This window comes from Crocuta crocuta, unplaced genomic scaffold, assembly GCF_008692635.1.
Source record: "Crocuta crocuta isolate KB4526 unplaced genomic scaffold, BGI_CrCroc_1.0 scaffold152, whole genome shotgun sequence".
Lineage (NCBI taxonomy): Eukaryota > Metazoa > Chordata > Mammalia > Carnivora > Hyaenidae > Crocuta > Crocuta crocuta.
The window spans coordinates 2,182,089-2,204,921 of NW_027528798.1; the positions used below are offsets into that span (position 1 = coordinate 2,182,089).

Sequence of the window (22,833 nt, forward strand, 5' to 3'; positions counted from 1 at the left end):
TTAATTAACACCTTTGATACTGAGGGACTGGCAAAATATGAAATGCAATCAATAACATTGTAGAGATAACTGTCTATGTCATGTATCAGACATATGTAACTGTCTATGTATCAGACATCTAAGTGTGCACTGTTGGTTGGCACTAATAGGTGTTTCATTGTTATGATTGACCACTTCCCTTGATATTAACTCTCTCTCCATTTTTGTATGAGAATTTTCTCCTTGGGAGGAAAAAAGAAACATATTGCCTAAGTATTTCTTGGTTTAAGATAAGGAAAACTACCAAGGAATTCAGTGGGACAAAAATATTTTGGGTCTTTTAGTGAGTTGAGAAATCCCAGAGTTATTTATTTAATTTTTTTTTTCTTTTAGAGTTTATTTTCTAGTTCCTTTCCATGTAACACCCAGTGCTCATCCCAACAAGTGCCCTCCTCCATGCCCATCACCCCTTTTCCCCTCTCCCCCACCCCCATCAACCCTTAGTTTGTTCTCAGTATTTAAGAGTCTCTTATGGTTTGACTCCCTCTCTCAACTATTTTTCCCTTCCCCTCCCCCATGGTCCTCTGTTAGGTTTCTCCTGTTTCACATATGAGGGAAAACATGTGGTATTTGTCCTTCTCTGCCTGACTTACCCAGGAGTTACTTAAACCAGTGACCAGAGGAAACCCTGAAAGAATAACATGTCTGTTCCACCAAAATGACCTATCTTTTTTCTGTTGGGCTGGGGAAGGAGTGAGTTTCCAGAGTAGCTGTGTTGTAATGGACAAACTGCTGCAATGAAATTCAGGCAGAAAATGAACATAATTATTTACACAGTGAAAATGGCAGAGAGTTAAAAGACATCTGCCATTTTGATCTGCCAATAGAGCATCTTCCATATTGAAGCAATTATGAGGGGAAAAGAGCTCCATAGAAATCTATTTGGCTATCTTTAAATGATAAAAGTAAAAAACTAGAAGCATATTGGGATGCTATCTGATGTTGCTCATAAAAAAGAAGAAAGAAATTTTCTAAGCTTAGACCAAAAAAAAAAAAAAAAACAAAACCAAAAACCAACAAAACAGTGGGCGGGGGAGAAAAAACAATGTTTGCCAATTGATCTAATCAGGGTGAATCCTTGGCTATTCCAATTTATTCAGCCAAACCTGCTTTTAACGTACACTTTCTGTTGTTTTCTTTTGGTTTTGTTTGTTTTGTTTTTGCATTTTTTAGCAGGTCAGACTTCACTCTGAATGCATCAGGTATCAGAGCTCATTTGATCTGCAACTTGGCCCATCTGAGATAATATACCTGCAAAATAAGTTCATTTCAACATCATCTCTTCCTGTATCCAACCTCTGGATGTCCAGTATAACTTTGTGGAACATTAATTAATGAATGGAAACAAGAGGTAGACTATGCAATATTGACTCCTCAGAACATTCTGGCATTAAAAGGTGGGTGTATTTTTAAATTGATTTTTAATGTTTACTTATTTTTGAGAGAGAGAGACACAGAGTGTGAGCTGGGGAAGGGGCAGAGAGAGGGAGACACAGAATCCGAAGTAGGCTTCAGACTCTGAGCGGTCAGCACAAAGCCCTGACGCAGGGCTTGAACCCACGAACTGTGAGATCATGACCTGGGCTGAAGACAGATGCTTAACCCATTGAGCCACCCAGGAGCCTCAGGTGGGTGTCTTTTTTAGCCTGAAGCTTATGCCATAACATACTCATTTTCCTCTAATAATAATAGATCCCTGAAATTTCTGAGCACATCACATGTTTCCCCAGCCACTGATTCAATGCAGGAGAGAGAGAACCCTTGCATTGGTCAACCCACTGTTCTTAAGTGCTGGGACACTGTCCCCACAGAGCTCATGTTCTAGTGGGAGAAGATGGGGAAATGAGTGTTTAGAATGCAAGATAAGGAAAATATGAAAAACAACTGCAGTGTTCCTTGAGCATAGAGGACGAAGCACCCAAGATGGGCTGGAAATATCTGTCAAAGCTTCACTTCAGTGACTTCACTTATGGGGACAACTGAAAGAGGAGGGATAGGTAGGAGGTGTGTACATTCCCAGCAGAGAAGCTCATTTTCTTGTGATTATGGAAGATGGAAGGAGATTGTAATCAGGGAAATATGAAATTACCTCATTTTTTAAAAGAGTTTTTTCTATTTTATTTTAAAGAGAGAGACTTGGATTGGGGGAGAAGGGCATAGGGAGAGAGAGAGAATCTCAAGCAGACTCCATGCTTAGTGCAGAACCTGACATAGGGCTCCATCTCATGACTCTCGGATCATGACCTGAGCTGAAATCAATGGTTAGACACTCAACTGACTGAGAAACCCAGGAATCCCTTAAATTATCTGATTTTTACTGGAAGTCAGACTGACTTGAAATATGGAAGAAACATTAAGGATGAAGAAGGTCAAATGAAATAGGGAAGGTGCTTCATAATGTGAAAAAGGCTGCTCTTTTCATTTGTTGACTTGAAAATCCTGAGTATTTTTGTTGGTGTTTAAATAGGAACTTATTGCAAGGTCCTAAAACTGTCCTATGTTGCTCAAATGACTAAGAGATGTTTCAATAGCTAAAAAACACTATGATCTGATAGGCTTCCAGCTTTAGTTGAGCTGACCTATTGGAGAGCATGCGACTCAGAGGTTCTCAGAGCCTGGGATATGTTCCAGTTGTGCCCACTTTTCGGTATTTTACTGTTGCCCCCTCTCAAAACAGCAGCTCGATCTAGGAGCTAGAAGTGATATAATAATTGACAGTTTGTAAAATTAAAACAGTAGTAGGATTAATTGTGTGTCACATATTCAGGGATTCATGTTAAGATTGCTCCCCTTCTAGCAATAAAGAGTAAAGCCAAACATTTAATCGCTAACCCTTACTCTTTCCTCTATATTTTATCACCTGATCACTGTTTGGAACAGGAGGTTTGGAAATTAAAAACATGAAGTTCAATATTAGGATATTCCCATTTAATTCCTGTAACAAATCATTAGGTCAAAGGACAAAATAATACTCTTCTCTGGTTAGAATCCAAAAAATATGATAAAAAGTGAACATCCATTTTTTCTAAATAAAATAATAATGGAAAGGAAATTTCCTAAAACACAAACACACAGACACACCCCACAACACACATATTATTTTAATATTACTACCAATATTATGCTTAATGGTGAAACTCTAAAAACTCTTAAGAAGTAAAATAAAAATGGCTATTATCATTGCTGTTATTTAACACATTCTTAAAGTGTAAATCTATGCAAATAGACAAAAAAAAAAAAAGCCCACCAAATATTAAAAAGAGACAAAGCAAATTGCATTATTTAATTTTTATGTAGTTGTCTCTTTAGAAAATCCAGGAAAATCAGCTGGGAAGTTTTATCACCTTAGAACAATGTCCAATAATAAACAAATTCATTAACATACTCAAAGTTTATACTAAAACTTTTCACTTAAAAAACAATTTAAAAATCCACTTCATGACAGCATCCAAAATATAAAGTATCTAGCCATAAGCTTAATAAGAAACACACAGAAGATGGCTACACAACATTCCTGACAGCATTAGAAAAAGAATTGATTCAATGGAAAGTCAGATCATGCTTCTGGATGGAAAGAATATTTTAAAACTGTTAGTTCTTAAATGAATCCATAAATTTAAGGAAAACTCAATAAAATTCACAAAAACATTTATCAGGCACCTGAAAAATAATTCTAAAGATTATCTGGAGGAACAAAGAAACCAAAAGTTAAGAGTACTAAGAGGAATAAAATGAAAATAATGTGGAGAAACATCTTTCAGATTTTCACATAGATGTGTATGCAATAGTAAATTATAATACCAGTATGAGAGTAAACAGAATGAAAAGAATTGAAAATCCAAAAAAATCCAATACAAGCAGACCCTTGAACAACATGGAGACAGGGTCACCAACCCCAACACAGTAACAAATCCACGTATAACTTTCAACTTCCCCATAACCTAACTACTTATAGCCTACTGTTGACCAGAAGTCTTAATGGTAATATAAACAGTCAATTAACCCATAATTTGTATATTATATTATATATTGTATTCCTACAATACAGTAAGGTGAAGAAAAGACAGTATTACTGAGAAAATCATGAAGAAGAGAAGATACATTTACAGTACTCTACTATATTTATTTTTAAAAAATCCATGTGTAAGTGGATGCATGCCATTCAAACCCGTGTTGTGGGAGGGTTAACCAGACTATGTAACATAGATGATAAAAAACACGGTGTGACAAAGCAGGTGGAAAAGACCGATCATTTCTTTAGTGATATTTAGGAAATGACCAACAAGTGGACGTTGTATATTTATTTCACATGGATAAATGGTTGAAACGGGAAGCAAGATATATAAGAAAGAAAAGATAGGTGAATACTAACATCAATTTTGGATGAGGAGAGTGTTGCTAAAGGTAACATTAAGCAGGAAAACCTGGTACAAAAAGTCCAACATCTATAATTACAAACATAGCACAATCAGAATCGAAAGGGCATTGAAGCACTGGGAAATCTATGCAGTTGTATCATAGATCCAAGGTCAATAACATTAAAAGATGAAGAGACTTTACAAATCCATTGCAAATTGGTGAATGTGCAATTCAAAAAAAAAAAAAAATGGGCAAAGAACATTAATAGCCAATTTACAAAAGAAAAAGAAAAGGAAAGAAATGATCAATACTTATTTAAAAAATCCTAGGTTTACTAGTAATGAAAGGCACTGAAATTTTAAAATGTGATTGTATTTCACTTATCAAGTTGCCAATGATTTAAAAGAGCAATAATATCTAGAGTTGGCTTAAATGTGAGAAAATGAGACCCCACCTACTTTACAAATGGTATTATAAGTATTTCTGATAGTATACATATTTCTGATGGGCAGTTTGTCAATTAAATATCAAAAGCTTTTGATCCAGTAATTCCACTCTAGAAATTTAAAGTAGTATTTAGATATTTGGCAAAGGTGTGTGAAAATGTACTTACACAGTGGTTAACTGAGATCAGACATCTTTATAGAAGTTAAGAAGATATTTAGAAGAAAATGTTGACATAAACTTATTGNAGTCTGGACAGATAAAAAAATAGCAGTGATTATTTCTGAATAGTATACTATCAAGTTATTTTATTACTTATAATAATGATCCTGCTTATTTGTATTTTCTAACTTTCTGGCAAAAAATATGTGTTAATTATGTAGTAGAAGGAAATTATAAAATTCTTTGCAAATATATTTTACTACCATTATGTCTGTAAACATGAAGTACAGTTTTTCCCCGTTCACAATTTCCCCTGGAACCTTAGATTGATACATTGAATTTCAGATTTTTCCTCTTCTGAAGACTGTGATTATTTGACTCCAGTGTAAACACAGATTTTTTTAAAAAAGAATTATCTAGAAAAGACACGACCTTTACATTCATAGTATAGTGTGTACACTTGATGGGACCCTTCAAATACCCAAACTTGTTTTTTGCCTCACTGATGGGCAGTGTGCCCTGGGCAAATCTCTGAAGCTCCTCATGTCTCAATCTCCTTCATTATCTAGAAAATGGGGATAAAAATACTTGGGACTAACTTTGTGGGGCTGTAGGAGGAATTAAGTGAAATAATGGCCATGACAAAATTGTATAAATTAATGAAGAGTCAGATAGATGGGAAGGGGTATTCTCAGTATTTTTTTTCTTTGCACTATTCACATCCATTACACATTTCTTGTTTTAAAAGAAACCGTAAGTCTGATATTTTCAAAGTAAATGCATCTCAAAACTGCGGACAGATCAGTCTCTATCTGCCCAAACAGTACCATTCTCAAAATTAACAGCCCAAGATGGACTTAAATGTTGAAGAGTCATCCAGTGTCATACTCTAGATCTGCCTGCTGAGTCACCTGTGAAGCTCGGCTACAGACGGGAGTAAGGGAAAATGACATAAAAGGCTTGGATGTATTAAGATGGCTTCTCTTCTCCTATTTCTAAAGATGTGTAATGCTTATGCTGAGTTTAGGCAAACACAATCCTGATTATTTACATGGCATAATGGAAGTAAACACTCAAGGAGAAAGAAACCTGATGCTTTTACTCAGCATGATCTAAACCATTATCTCATGTTTTCTATGGAAAACAGTTTCAGCCGAGAAATTTGGTAACTCAGTAGGCTATTAATAGGATGTGGAATGTGATTACTCCTTTTGGATTACTTCAATATGTAATTACTTTTAGGAGCTAGCAGAAAGAGACTCTATTAAATGATAATTATAGGACTGTATTTGCTTTAAGGTTTTGTAATAGCTCTAAACATAGGAGTTTTCATTAACTGTTTGCCATAGTTAATAAAGTCATTTTTCTTAAAAAGTAGCAATTTGCTGAAAAGTGGTAGCTCTGCATAGGATTAGTTTCTTACAGGAAAGGGCAGGGGAAATAGACTATGCACTGGGCTGACTCGTCCATGGTAATATAATCTTTTTGAAAATACTGAGTGCATTCTCGAAGTACTGTGACAAAGTAAAATGCTTATAACTCCCTCGAGAGCAATAGTATAATGTTTTCAGAGGGTTAACGGCAACTAAATATTATTGCACACATAAAATGAAAGAAGACAAGGTAGGTGATGGAAGCGATGTTGGCACAGTGAGAAAAGCCTAGAAACACCTGCTGGGTCAGGAGATGTCCAGCCATACAGGGATGTTGCTGGGCCTGCATCCAAGAGATAGGCTTCAAATGTCAGTCGGAGATTATAAGACAACACAGATAAAAGTATGACCACAAATTTTTGAGTAAACAGATCATAAAACAGGAGGTGTGTAAGACACATGTGTTGTAAGACAGCAGTGTTTTCCAGACAACTGAGTCGATCACTTCAATTTTGATAAAACTAAATGCATGCTGAAATATTTTATAATAAGTATCTCCTTCACCATAACACTGGCAAAAGCCTAGGCTCATGGCAATGTGGCAATCTATGAATCTATCACAAAATAGTTTGGGAATTAAGAGAAATCCAAGAGTGGAAGTAGGGATCCTCATAAACTCAAATGAAGTATACACATATCTTAGAAAGTGGTATGAAAACACTATGTACACTATGTTGCTCAATTCAGCGTAGTAAACATTTATTGAATGCCCACTATGCGTGAGGGTCTCCCTGCTTTGGAGGAATTCATGTTTACGAAAGGAAATTCCTATATTAGACATGTGTACCCCAGTCAAGAACGATTCAGCTATATCATTCTACAGAATTATCTGTTTAATGGGCTTAAGGTACTCATATGTGCCATTAACCAAAGCCAAAAAGTAAAAGACAATTCCTAGATGAAATATAAAATTAAAGTGTTCCAAGTACCATTTCTATTTTGAAATTATAGGACTCATTTACCAAGTAAGTGACAGGTTGTTTCAAAGGGTTCCCTTAAAACACAGGTCTGTTGTATTACTTTCTTCACACCCAGGCTCTCAAGAGCACATCCACTACAGAAAGCAAAGCATCAGGAGAGAAAGTCTATCATAGCACCTAGGACATTTTATTCCACAGTTCCACTTGATATGTGTTTGATTTAAAAAGTTCATAATTAAATGCTCAAATCTGTTCGAGAAATAATAATGAAGTATGCTAGATCATATCTCCTTAACTCCAAGCAGCATGGGGAAGTCCTTTCTTTTAATATTCAACCCAGTAGGGGCAGTAGTTAAGGCTGTAGAACCTGGGTTTAAAACCTAGGTCTAACTCCTGTGTGCCTCATTGACTTTGAACAAGTTACTTAATGTGATTCTGTGTCTCATTTTCTTCATCTTCAAGTAGAAATTCTAGTAATAACATTCACCTATGGTGTGTTGAGGGAATGAAATGGATAGAGTGTGGGAAGGGTCTTGGCATATTGTCTGGAACATAGCTACTGGTATTTATGATACTGATGAGTGCTAACAGATATGGGGAAAGCAATAATACTATTAGGTTAATGTAAACTCCTATAATCCTGATCTCAGTCACTGGGAAAGCAATCAATCTATACTCTAGCTCCATGTGGCTATGAAAGTATGTGTGCTCAGGGGGACCACCTTCTATTTTTATGTCAAATGATGGCATTCATCTTCCTATTTCAAAGACCTGAATTGTCACAGGTTTCTAGAAACAGCTGCAGACCAACATAGCCTGCCCGGAAGTCAAGAAACTTATTTTCTGATCCTGGCTTGGTACCAACTTTATCAAAGGACTGTATCCATTTGGGCCTATACAAGAAAAATAACTACTTCAAATAATTTGTAAGCCTAGAACTTCTTTGATGAAATAAGAAGTAGCCATGATATTAAATTTCACCATGTCTACAGTGGCCAAACAATGCTCTGTTCATGCCCTTCAGGCAATAAATCTGCAACTACCTTTAGGTATCAAGCTCTGAACCCAACCACACTGCATTAAAACCATGCTTGGAAGGGAAGGCCAGCTGAAAGATTACATTGCCTTACAAAGTTGAACTAATCTCTTTTAATGCTTTATTTGATATCAATATTCATAAAGCCATGCTCCCCCCAAGGGTTTATCAACCTCTTAAAAAAAGATAAATGAGGTTGTTTGCATATTGACCCTGTAAGCTTCCCCACTTGGTTTCCCCACTGCTTCATGAATATCAAAGCCAATAAAAAGAGTAAAATAAAATTTGACTCACTTATTCATATGCATCAAATGAGCCCACAAGTCTCAAAATAAAGGTGGCATTATTACTTCTTGTTTGTTCTTCAACAGAGAGGCATTATTAAGATTAGGGAAAACACTTGTGCTCTGCAATATAAAAGCCATTTATTCTCCATTTTTACTTCTCTGAATGCATAGGAACCTTGGTACGAACCTCTGTTGTCTCTGACTGTGAAATTTGGGTTGTGAATGATTTCAGGGGGTAGACTGAAGATAAATCTTGGTCCATTGGCTGTGTCATCCTTGTCATCTGCACTAATTGTAACAATTGGCTGAAAGAGAAAGGTGGCCCATAAATAAATCATGCTGACATTGGCACATCATTTATTGAATAATTCCTGGCTGGCTAAGCAGCCTGGGTTTAGCAAGAGCACAGCTACAGAACTAAACTAGGGCTCTGAAGCCCTCTTGGGCAGCGGGAGGTATGTTCAGGTGAAGCTCTCAAGACCAAAGTCTGTTTCCAAATGCCTTGTTCATAGCCAGGAAAGGAGAAAGCATCATTACCTGGTTAGAAAGTGGCTTGGTCTGATCACTCTCACAGATAAAGCCTTCATAAGGGGCGGCAAACTTGGGGGCATTATCGTTGACATCAAGGACCCTAATGGCCACTGGGACTTTGGCTTCCTGATGCCGGTTATCTGAAAGAAGAGAATTCAGACAGTAAATACAAGCCCTCCATGATATACCAATGTGTGATTACGTTTGAGAACCACTGGTCTATATGTAAACAAGTACCCACAAATCTTGGCTCTAAGAGTTCTGCTGCTCTGGATCTAAACAATACTGAGTGGCAGCCTAAAGTAGAGAGTCCCTGAGTGATGGCTATAGTGTCAAGCTGCTGAGGTCTATCACCTTGCTTGCCAAATCTGTATACCTGGTTCTGCCAGAGAAAATGAAATATCTCTATGTGTTTATATGTCTTCTTCGATAAATGACCAAGAATAAATTTTAAGGACTAAAAAATATTCTTAAGACTAAAAAATGTATATTATCTTAGCTGTCTGTCATTTTCCAGAATATATAGAGAGTCTGATGGAATACAACTTGGTAAAGTAGAATCAAAACCCTTAGGAGAATACTTACGGATTTCTGCTGCAAAAACGGATATGTTGAGCCAGGCAGTTTCCTCTCTGTCCAAAGGTTTTGTGGTTTTAATAAAACCGTCCTCTGGATTAATAGTGAAAAACCTGTCGAGGTCAGTATGACGATCGATGGAATACCTAAGCAGAATGCAAATAAGGCAATTAGATGGAGACATTCTGAGCAGCTTAATATTTGAATATTTTCTCCATGCTATATTTAAAATAACTTTTTCAATGGATTGCTTCAACTAGGTTTCCTTTTTAATCAAATTTACTTTTTAACTTCATACATGAATCTTTTATAGAAATCATTCTGCCACACTGGGATTCTTTATTCGGTACAATGAATGAAAGAGCCGTTTAGCATATCTGATTGAGAAATGTAATGACATGTTGCATATTTCTTCATATTTACTACAATCACCCACCCTCTGAATATTTATGAAACTGCATTTGGGAAGTGGGATTGCCCAAACTACTCAGAAAGTCACAAATGCATCAAACTGTTGCTAGATTTTTGCATACAAAATATTGAATAGGTTCAAGTTTACCTAAATTTATCATCAAGGAGCATTTATGGTCCTAAAAATCAGCTTTCTCCTTATTTAAAGAAAAATGATAACTCTATTTTGAGTGAATATATTTAGTTTACTTGGTTTTAGGGATTCTCAGGTAGCTTGAGTCTTAAGTCCATGATGAAATATGCAAAGGAGGTTTGGTCATTCATTGGTAGAGCATTCTCCTCACACTTTTATGATGGGCTATGCCTAATAGCAGAGCCAGAAGGTTTTAACTACTCCTGTCTACTTAGAAAACTTTATTTTTTTTCTAACAAAAGAGAAAATAACTTCCAGAATATTTTTGGACTGTAATTATGGCAAAGTGGAAGATGGAGCAAGAAGAATGGCCTTTATCGGGGTGTAGTAAGGTAAAATTGCTTGCCAGGGATACCCAGAAGCACCAAAGTGCTAGCTTTAATAAGCCTGTTCAACACCAAAGCTCCTTTCCTTTTCACTCCACCATAAGTCTCTAAAATGAAGAGCAAAGGTGGTTATGTTAACTTGGGTAGCATACTGGGTTCATAATTGGGTGGTTTTCTTCTGTTGGAGGGCTTAGCTGTGATTGCCTAAGTTTACAGACTATCTTTGCCTGAAGGCATTCATCGAGGGTCATAAAAGTCAAGATATATTAAAGGTGGCAAAGACCATGGATGTCGGAGTGTAATCTCTTCCATTTACAAATGATTGGATTTGCAGATGGCCTATTACCTAGTTTCTGGGGGAGCTAGCGTGAGAACTCAAATCTTCCAATTATAGATCATGTTGCTTCCAACAAAGAGGTTCCACTCTTGGAGGAGCACTTCATGGTATAAAACTCATGAGTTCATCTATGATGTCATTAGACTGTGAAGCTCCGTATGGGAATGGAATGATGAGTCCTCTTCCCCAGGGAGGAAACTGAAGATAAACCATGTACATACACTTTGCAAATGTCAGGAAAGGCTCAGTAACAGAGCCTTCCGCAGATAACCTTCTGTGAAAAGGAGGCAATAATAATAGATTTCTTTTCCCCTTGCCACCAGGGAGTTTACTTTCTAGCTGACATGACAAGTCACAGTCCCAGGGAGAAAGATAATTAACAATTCAAAGCATTATTCTCTAGATGCAAAGGGCATGAATTTTGGTTTTATAAAGTCCTAGATAGAAGTTCATGCTCCAATACATCTAAGCTTGGTGACATTGGAAAAGGCCTTAAGTTCTTTGAATCTCAGCTTACTTATCTTTTAAACTGGAATATTAACAGTGCCTAACTTTGCTTATCTGTAAGAATTACATGAAATTATAAAGATATATAACCTAGTGCCTTGCATACTGTAAGCAGTACAACAAATAATAGCTGCTTTTCTTTTTTTAAGTGTATTAGAGAGAGAGAGAGAGGGGATGGGTAGGGGAGGGTCAGAGAAAGAAAGAGAGAGAGTCCCAACTGGGCTCTGTGCTGCCAGTGCAGACCCCAATGTGGGGACTGAAATCACGAACCTCAAGATCATGACCTGAGTTGAAACCAAGTCAGAAGGTTTCTTCTTCTCTCAGAAGAGCCACCCAGGCACCCCGTTCTTGTTGCTGCTGTCACACATTGTGGACAGATCATGGAAGTTCTCAAATGTCAATCTACAGAATATGATCTTTATCCTATAGCCAGTGAAAAATCATAGAAGGCTTTTGATCAGAGGAACAAATAAATGGAATCAGGCTGTTAGGGTGACTAATAAAGTAGGGTGGGCAAGATGGTTTGAGCAAGAGAGAATGGAGGAAGGGCAGAAAATTGTTAGGATCTGAATGAGGTGATGAGGATACAGGAATGAGCGAGCAAACACAAGACTGTGATAGCACCAGTAGAACTCCGCTGATATTTGGGAGCCTGGGAGAATCCTAGAGAGTTTCTAGCCTGAATGTCATGTCAGAGAGAGGAAGACATTAAGAAACAAAATAAGTCAGCTTAGCAGAAAGGATAGATTAGAATTCCACCAGGAATATGCTGCCATGTTAAGAGACTAACAAATCAGCTCTACCTCAAGTTTCACAGAATCAAGGTGGAGTCAGTTTTTTTTTAAGTATGTCACAATAAGTATGAGTTCAAAAATAAGCTTAAATAAGTGAGCGAGCCAGGGAAGGAAAAGGCAATTGTGTGAAAAGTCACAGCAGATAGCAGAATAGGTGCAGAGAAGAATCAGGGAGAGAGATCAGCCCTGAGGCAGAAAATCTGGAGCATTAACTCAATTCAGTCGTGCATGGGTAGGAAAGCTCTCAATGAGGGAACACTGAGAGAAAGATCCAGGTCAAAAGGATGCATCTCGGGGAGCTCCCACTGCCTGGACAGGGACCAAACATCAGTGAAGACCCCAGAGTGGTGCTGTTGGAGGCAGGAACAGATTACTGCCAAGGAAGCTAAGAAGAGAGACTATCTCAAAAGGAAACAGTGAAGACAAGTTTGTCTGATGCTGTGAAGAAAGATCTACAAAATTTCCATGCAGCTAAGAGTCTGTTTGACACTAAAGTGTCCTACCCACATGTCCAAGGACACAAGTTCCCGTACAGGTGAAGATAAACAATCAGGAAATAAGGTACTGCAGACAGGAGGCAAACTGCAAAAAAAAAAAAACCCTTTGAACGTTCTATAAATTATTTGGGGAACAGGAACTGAGTGGGTAAGGTGGGGGGTTGGTTCAAGGGCGGTACTGAGCATCTTTGGATAATTATAGACACGGAAATTGCCTACATGCACAGAACAGCCACCATTGAAAACATGACCCAAATAACCAATCGCAGATGTGGATCCTGGAGACACGAGGCACAGAGGAAATGAGCAATTGCTCCAAGTGTTTTTACGTCATTGCTCTTCCAAAACGTTGCGAATGCACCTAACCAAGGCTAATTCATTTAAAATCCACACCACAGACATCTTTGAGTAGAAAAGAGTTGTTACACAGACCCTCAGTCATTATCTAATATATCTTTCTCCATACAGAGAAGACCACACTCAAACCTTCTTGGGAAATCTTCTCATTGGTGGCTGTTTGCCTAGAGTAAGAAGCTCAAAATGGACCAAAGATAGATCTGGACTAAAATCCAGCCTTCAATACTCATTGACTCTGTGACTGCAAAATTCACATCATTCCTTTGAGCCCACTGTTTCCATCTATTGCATCCTAAAGTAGTTAGAACTTCAAAGTGTGTCTGAGAAGTTAGTTTAAATAACTTATTGCAACACATTGTCTGGGGCTGAGAAGATGCTCATTAAACGGTAATTTTCTTCTTTCTCCTAAATAGGATGTTCAAGGATATAAAGGTAACTAACAACATTTTCATTTGGGATTTCTTCCTGCCCTTTCAGCATTTCCTTTGGTGTGAACAGAAAAACTCCACTGTCCATGGCAGCTGTTTTTCCTGCTCATATTTGTTTCCTATTTCCCCCTAACTTTACTGAGGTATGATCGACAAATAATAAAAAGCCTTTATGTAATGTGTGCAGGGTGGTGTTTTGATATAAGTATACCTTGTATAATGATTACCATGGTCAAGCTAATTAACATATTCATCACCTCTCATGGTTACCATTTTGCATTGTGTGTGGTGAGAACACTTAAAATGGACTTTCTTAGAAAATTTCACATAGATATTATTAACTGTAATCACCAGGCTGTACACACAAGATGTCTGGGGCTTACTTATTTTGTAACTATATGTTAGACTGTATGACCAATATTTGCCCAACTCCCCCCCGCCCCCAGTCCTTGGCAACCACCATTCTATACTCTGTTTCTCAAAGTTTGACGTTTTTAGATTCCAGGTGTAAGTGCTATGTTTCACTTTCTATGTCTGACTTATGTGTTTGAGCATAATGTCCTCCAAATTCCTCCAAATTATTACAAATGATAGGATTCCCTTTTCTTTTCAAGCCTAATTTTCTTTCTTCATTCATGCATTGACAGATACTGAGGTTGTTTCCATGTCTTGGTTATTGTGAATAATGCAGCATTGAACACAGGAGTGAAAATATCACTTCAAGATGGAGCCATTATGAAAACAGTATAGAGGTTCTATGAAATGCAGATAGTGGCTGGATTTTTTCTGTGAGCTACAGCTTACCAATCCCAAAACCAGGCAGACAGCCCCTCTTCGAGTGTGCCAAGAACAACACACAGCATAAGGTGTCACTGTGATTTTGCATGGTGAGCCCTGTGAGGTGGAAAGTACATCTGATCCATGAGTAGGATGCCCTGGAAGAATTTCCAGAACAGGTGACATTGAAGTGGAGGTGGGAAAAATGAGTAAAGTGTAGTAAGTTTGAAAGAAAGAGGAGCAGAGCTCCTGCCAAGAGGGAGAACAAGTAAAGGTGGGAATCAGGAACATGTAAAGAGTAAGTTCTGTTTCAGAGAAAAGGAAGTGGCCCAGTCTAGCTGCAATGGAGAGTCTTATGCCAAAGGAGGGTAGACCAAAAATGGAAGAAATAAACAGGACACAGCAGCCTCAGGGGTGGAGGAGCTCAAATAAGAGCCTGACACTAAGTAAGAGAGTTGGGATTATTCTGGAGGGAGCAGCAAGGGGAACAATTTGATCACTGATAACAAGTCTGGAGTATGATGTGACATTTAGAAGTGCTGTTAAAAATGCTCAGTCTGGGGGCACCTAGGTGGCTCAGTTGGTTGAGGATCTGACTTTGGCTGAGGTCATGATCTTGCAGTTCATGGTCTCAGGTCCCACATAGGGCTTGCTGCTGACTGTGGGGAGCCTGCTTCAGATCCTCTGCCCCCCTCTTTCTCTGTCCTTCCCCTGCTCTCTCTCTCTCTCTCACACACACACACTCTCTCTCTATTTCTCTCTCTCTCTCTCTCTCAAAAACAAAAATAAAATATTTTAAAAAATGCTCAATCTGGCAACAGAAGGGTAGGTAAGAAACTGGAGGCAGGGAGGCCAGGCTAAGGCAGGGAAGAAGTCCAGGTAAGAAACGTACTAGCAGAGGGGCCATGGATGAATAAACACCTGCTGAGATCCAACCCCAGAGCAGGTTTCAGGCAGCAGTGCCCTTCTGCCCCATACACGGCTTGAATCTGTGACAAGCCTTCTTCTCTGGCAATTTTCCTCACCTCTTCATGTCCATCATCATCTTCATCAGCCTCACTGGCCACTAACGCAGGTTGGAGAGAGAAGTCAGGGTTCTGAATCATTTTTCTAGCTAGTTTTTCTAAGTCACAAAGATATCATAATAATAAAAGTACACTAAATTTGTGTGGCCCTCTGTTATCTTTTCCAAGTGGCCAGTGCCATTAAATAGAGAGAGCTTGCTCTCCGGGCTGTGTCTCCCTGGGCAACTCACTTTGCCCTGACCATATCCCCTCAATTTACGTGATAATTCCTATAAAATATAATTGAGGGGATACATTAGATTATATGCCTAACACACCTAATGGAGTCACTGGAGCATAGGAAGGTGTTCCATTAATCGTAATGCTTATAATTACTTCACAGTCCTTATCCATACTTCACTCTGGTTCCCCGAGACAAGCCTTGCTAAGCATTGCACCACCCAGTGTACATTGGGAAGTCTGCTGCAGACCAAAATTATGTAGTTTGATCAAGCCTATCCAAAAAGTAGCAGAGGGGAAGTAAAGTTCACATCTTCCAAATCTTAGTCTTGTTTACACTGCATTGAACCTGATCATCGTGGATACTTTTTGAAACTGCAGGATGTGCTTCCCTCAGGGCTTTCTGGAAACCTCTTTCCTCTACAATTCCTCATCCCAGGCTCTTAAATAAATGTCTGTACCTTATCGGGCTGTTGGCAGCATCGGGGTCTTTGGCATGCACTCTCCCAACCACAGTGCCAGCTGCTGCATTTTCTTGGACTTCGTGGATGTAACTTGGGGCCAGGAACATGGGGGGCTCGTCCGCATCTTCCACTGCGATCTTAACTGTCACAGTGTCCTTAAAAGGCCCGTTGCTGATGAACTTCGGGTCAATGTGCACGTTGGCTGCCTCAACTTTCAAGCTGTATGCTCTTTTGGTTTCAAAATCTACAGGCTGGCAAGAAAGAAGACATGATTGGCAACCAACGCCTTGAAAGAATCATGGAGGAGAAAGACCAGATTGTTTTATAGGGCAGAGTGAATAGTTCCTCGAAGGGAAAAAATCAGTGTCAATTCAATATCCAATTACCTGAACCATTTGGTCAGAAAATCAGACAAATCAATTGCTGAAACCTGGAATGTGCTTAATGTGTAATTCCAGAAGCACAATAGACACAGAAGGACCACATCATCAAAAATGAACTTCATTCTACATAACAACAATAAGGCTGTTCAAATCAGTCACCAAAATCATCTAAGGAAAGAAATTAAAACATTGCAAAAGCAAATGTTGTAGCCCATTCTGTAAAGTACTATGAATCTTCATAATAAAAATACCCACTGAATTCAGCAAAAGTATGTCTTGTTAGAAGACTGTTGTCCTCTAAACACACACACACACACACACACACACACACACAAACACAGAGCTGGGCTAATCATATTGATAGCTTAATTTTTAATTTTTTTATCATTTCCTAAAGTCTGGGATCCTTATCAAGACTGGCCCTTAAAATGACCTCACGTGGTTTATGGGTAATTTTGGTGGATGGGTTTACTGAATGACATTAACTTATTAAGTTACTTATTGCTACTATTATTCCTTTTCTAATTCTTCCATTACCAAAAACACCAGGGATTCATCAGTATACCTCAGTATAGTGCTACTTTGTAACATAAAATATACTTCCTAATCTCCTTTTGAGAGGCACTGATTCAACTGTTGAGCTAGAATGTAATGGCATCGTTTTGTTTTTCTTGTGTTCATTTCTAGGTTACCTTCCATTTGTGGCAAGTGCTGTAGGCCAATGAGAATATGCTTCTTCGTTAAAAGAATGCAAATATGTTTAAAAGAAGTCCCCTTAAAGGCAAAAATTATCAACTGTATAGATTTTACACAGACTCAAAGGAAATTAAGAAGTATTATTCAAATGACTGCAGTTCTGGTAAAATTGACAGGAACACTCCCTGTGTCTTGAATGAGAGGAGAGACAGAGAATCAGTCAGCAAAAGGTAAGAAGTAAAATTGGGGCCGAGCAACAAGTTCTGATGCCTCGGAAACAGAACTTTCTAATTAGCACTCTGGCTGATGCTGAACGACCAAATGTTTGGAAAGAATTGGGTCTTTTAAGGTTAGCATCTGTCTGCCATGCTGTTGTCAACTGCCTGGCAAACACTTATTGTGAATGGGCACATAATCACAGGGTTTAGTCCTGACCTAATTCTACAAAGCTCAAAAACTAAGGATGATTCCACTTTCAGGAAGGAGAAACACATTCAAAGTTTTCCCATCATCTTCCACCTGGCTCAGGGAACACTCTTTTTTCCTGAAGTAGAATCAGATACAGCTGATGCACCATTCTGGGACTCAGCAGCTCCTCTGTAACCTTTCTTTGGGTTACTGAGCAGCAAAAAGCAATGTTCTTTATCGGCTCCAGGTATGAGATTGCTGCAATTTCCCAAACATCTCTGCAATTTTTAGACAAAATAAAGAACTAGAATATCATAGCTCTGAGGCCAGGTAAGGAGAAATTTTCTAACGTCAGGTACCCCAGTGATGCTCTTAGAGCAGAACATTTTTTTTTTTAATTTTTTAACATTTTATTTATCGCCGAGAGAGAGAGACAGCGTGAGCAGGGAAGGGTCAGAGAGAGAGGGAGACACAGAATCTGAAGCAGGCTCCAGGCTCTAAGCCAGCTGTCAGCACAGAGCCCCATGCAGGGCTCGAACCCACAAACCGTGAGATCATGACCTGAGCTGAAGTCAGATGCTTAACCGACTGAGCCACCCAGGCGCCCAGAGCAGAACATTTTTGAACTTGATTTAGGGATATGGCTAGGGACCCAGAGCCCAGACCCATGTTCCCAATGGAAAACACCGTTGACATTGAGGTGAATAGTCACCCTGCAGCCTGATCTATCTTTTCAGATTCCAAGCAAAACTCCCCAAATCCTTGCCAACATTTGTGTGGAATGTCCTTTCCTAGTTGGGTGAGATTTGACTGAGTCTTCTGGCGGTCAGTCCAATCCTCACTGCCTTGGGAAGTTCTCAGCTTCTCTGAGCTGCCTTTCTGCAGTCCCTCACCTCTCACCCCTGCTGAGTGGGGAGCACTCCAAAGGACTTTGCTGAGTCTTGTTGATCTTTGCTTCCCCGCTCCCCTGGACAAGCGGTCATCTAAACCAATTGTTTTGTCTGAATGGGGAGCAGGGCATATGGATGAATAACCTTTAAGCATTTACCTACAATTTATACCTTGACTCCTTCCAAAAAAGATTTAAGGTACTTTCCCCTGTAAACATTTATACCCATGCGATGAGTAGTTGAAATAAAGCTAAATGAGGCAACATACTACATAAACCATAAAATCTTAATACCCCTCAGTTTACTCTAATCCCACCTCTGAGAATTCTCCCTGAGGGATTAATTCAACAGAAAACCAAAACAAACAATATTCAGAAGTGCCTGGTGTTTGTCAGATATAATAAAGGGTTATATCTAATCAGGGAAACATACACACAAAACACCAAATCCAACTGTGAGATTTTATTAAGGAAATAATGGTCCATCAATAGGATAGGATGTTATGTAGTCATTAAAAATGATTAAGTATATTATATAACAGCATGTAAACTGTTTATGATGTGACATTAAATTAACAAATCAGATTACTCTATGATTGTGACTGTGTCAAATGTTATATATCCATATGTATATACATGTAGACAAAGAATATAAAAAAATAATCAAACATAAAAATAGTTTTATTAAAATAGGGGATATTTAAAATGCCTTCTAATGCTGCTCTTATACTGCTTTATGAGGAGTTTATTCGGTTGAAAGGGAATAGCTCAGAAACTGTGCCAGGATCTCTGCAAGAGATGGGTGCCCACTTGATCAACGGCGTTGCAACTAACGGATTGGATTTTCCTCCCAGAATCCACCATGTTTCATTTTTATTTTGCACTGGTTCTTCCATTAGCCACACAGAGACTGTCGGAATATCCTGAGGGTAGCCTCTCTCTTATGCGCCATTACACCCCTGACACTTACTGTGTCTGACACAGAATCAATACTCAAGAAATATTTATTGCTTCCTAAGCTATTCGATACGTGAATGATTCTACCTCCTAAATGTCTCTTGAATCCTTCATCTTCACCTCTTCTGCCTTCTTCAGTTCTTTGTAATTTCCCCCTCGGATTCCAACAACACTTCTGCAACTGGTCCCTCGGTATCCATCTCTAAACTCTCAAGACTGAGCTTATTCAAGTTTTCTAAATGTGTCCCGTTCCCATAATAAGAGCCCTCAGTCCTTCCTCTCCTTATCTATCTGGTAGATTCCTACTTCTCTAGGATTAAATTTTTACTCCTGTAAGAAGTCATTCATGACCCATATTCATAGATTTTATCACACTTTATTACAGTTTGTTCTCAACTGGGGAGCGATTTTGCTCGACCTTACCTCGGGGATATGAGGCAATGTCTAGAGCTATTTTTAAATCATCACAGCAGGTAGGGTAGAGTAGTACGTGCACTTACATCTGGTAAGGAGAGGCAAAGGGTGCTGCTCAACACCCCACAGTGCACAGAACAGCCCCGGGCAACAAAGAAGCATCTGTCCTGAAATGTTAATAGTGCCCAGACTGAGAAAACAAAACCTGCTCAATTTTAATTGTCTTTTTAGTTAACTGTCCTGTTAAACTATGACCTCCCTATAGCCAGGACTCTGTCTCCAACTTTAGATGCCCAGCCTCTCACAAGGGGCCTGCTGGCAAATGATAAGAATGCAATAACTCTTGGCAGAAAAATGGGTCAATGAATAAAGAAATGAGTGAAAATACAATATTGAAGACTATTTTAAAAGAAAAATATGCCCATGATCTCTCCATATTCTCTTATAGTATTTAAACATATACAATGACTTCCAGAGGATCCATCATTTTATTCTATTAAATTTGCCACTCAGAATTCTCTTCTTTCCTGGCGGACATTTAGAGCTCCGAACTACAAGTTCAAACAAACATTCTTTTACAAATTAAATAACATATTACTGTGTTCTAAGACTAAACTTCAGGGATTTATAGAAGATTCTTTCATTTTCTGGAATAAACATGTTGAATTGGGGGAAAGTGTGCAAATTAATCATATGCAGAGAGCTCATTTACAATGTGTGAGTTCCATGGGGTGATTTAAATGTTTCAGGATCTTAGAGACACAGTATGTGTTTATACCCTGAATACATTGAAAACAGGTGACAACCTCAGCATAATGAACTACCCAATTACTTGAACAGCAGAAGGTGGGAGGCAGGAATTGCTGATGTCAAAGCTCATATGTCAGTGTCAGGGAGAAAAGATAGTAATATTAATTAACAAGGTGAGTTGACAGCTCTATGCTAACACACAAGTCACTCAGCTATTTTTTATACTTTTTTAATGTTTACTTAGGGGAGAGAGAGAGAGAGAGAGAAAGTGGGCAGAGAGAAAGGGGGCACAGAATATGAAGCAAGCTCCAGGCTCTGAGCTGTCAGCACAGAGCCCAACGCAGGGCTCACACATGCAAACCAAAAGATCATGACCTGAGCCAAAGTTGGACACTTAACTGACTGAGCCACACAGGCATCCCAATGAGCTATTTTTCTAGAGGAAAACCAGAGGGAGTGCTTACCCCTGCCCATCATGGCTGATAATTAGGCTGCCATGGCCACTAATTAATTGTCAGTAATGTTAACTTTTCTAAGTATCCAAAGTTCGTCCCAGTTTCCATATTGTTTTACAAAAGAGTCAGCCCCTGCCCTCTCTTTGCTTTGTGTCCTCTAATAAATCTCCCAAATCCAACAGTGTTGCCAAGTATTATGAAAAGCTAGCTTCCTACAGCACATCTCTCTCTACTTCCTTAACTAAAAGATTCCTCCCAGGAATTTCCCCCACCCCTGTTCTCCAGCTACTGGCCTCTTTATTGATTCTTCAAATTAATTTTTTATCAGTGTTACAGTCCAATCTTTTCCATCACACCAAGGAGCTTAATATTCATGCTACAAAACCAAGTTGAAAATGAATGCTTGATTAAAACCAAGGTAATCCCATCATCCAATTCAGATTTAATGCTCCATACACTTTGATGATGGAGAGGTGTTGATTTCTCAAGTGGTAAATCAGGGGGGAAAACCGTTTCAGAAAATATTGTAACTGTTTCTTCACTTGAAAGTGAATCCTTTCTGGATTCCTTGAGAATCTCTTTCTGGCCCAGCTGTCCCTAAAACATCTTGAGTAGGAAGAATGTTCCAGAATACCCAGGTTTGAATTTCACATCTGTGAATTGCTAGGTGTGTGATTAAGACAGGGTCAAATTATTTAATCTGAGTCCCAATCTCTTCATATTTAAACTGAGGTACTACTGCCCATTGGGAAAATAGTATCTACTTTATATGATTTTTCTGAAAAATAAATGTTGGTAGAGGCTCAGGCTTTATCTGGTCTATATTTAGTATAGAGTAAATTTTAGATTTTTAGAACACAACAAGGACAAACAATAAACTCCTTTTTGCTGTGAGTTAACTCTGGGACACATTTCTGGAGACAGGTCAACTGACGGGGAAGGTCCACTGTGGTTGTTTCTCAAGCTCAATTTTGAGAGAAAATCAAGCAGAGGATTGGCTCACATTTCCCAGAAGGCCCAGCAATGTGATGTCCCTTGGAAGCCTCAGATAGGAAACATTCCGAACAGCCTTTATTAACAGAGTTAGCTTGGCAGAGCCCAAGGAGGAACCCCTTCCATGCTCAGGGCTGTTTCTCTAAAACCTAGATTGGGGCACCTGGGTGGCTCAGGTGGTTGGGTGTCTGACTTCGGCTTAGGTCATGGTCTCATGGCTCATGGGTTTGAGCCCCACATCAGGCTCTGTGCTGACAGCTAGCTCAGAGCCTGGAAACTGCTTCCTCTCTCTCCCTCTCTCTCTGACCCTCCCCTGCTCGCTCTCTTTCTCTCTCCCTCTCTCTCTCAGAAATAATAAAAAAAATAAATAATAAGATAAAAAAATAAAACCTATATCTACTAGCTGTCTACCTTCCATGTGAAAAGTGTGCCAAATCACACAAAAGCTGACAAGTAGTCGGCCAGCATCCTTAGCCCCTTTGCTAGCTCCCTCTGCAGTACCAGAAAGGGATACAGTTCTGTTATCTCCCCAGAGCTGGGAGATCAAATACANCTCAGAAATAATAAAAAAAATAAATAATAAGATAAAAAAATAAAACCTATATCTACTAGCTGTCTACCTTCCATGTGAAAAGTGTGCCAAATCACACAAAAGCTGACAAGTAGTCGGCCAGCATCCTTAGCCCCTTTGCTAGCTCCCTCTGCAGTACCAGAAAGGGATACAGTTCTGTTATCTCCCCAGAGCTGGGAGATCAAATACAAAGTC

General features: G+C 38.9%; 1 protein-coding gene across 4 annotated transcripts in view; it reads right to left on the minus strand.

The window, feature by feature from the left end:
• The window catches only part of CDH11 (cadherin 11), a 95,817-nt gene that overhangs the window by 11,572 nt on the left and 61,412 nt on the right, over positions 1 to 22,833 (minus strand). For all 4 annotated transcript variants that reach the window (XM_077755510.1, XM_077755511.1, XM_077755513.1 and 1 more), the window contains 4 exons: positions 16,120 to 16,373; positions 9,797 to 9,933; positions 9,218 to 9,351; positions 8,868 to 8,985 (listed from right to left, as the gene is read on the minus strand). In XM_077755510.1, the coding sequence (XP_077611636.1) occupies positions 8,868 to 8,985; positions 9,218 to 9,351; positions 9,797 to 9,933; positions 16,120 to 16,373 (643 nt within the window). The remainder of the gene's footprint in view (positions 1 to 8,867; positions 8,986 to 9,217; positions 9,352 to 9,796; positions 9,934 to 16,119; positions 16,374 to 22,833) is intronic.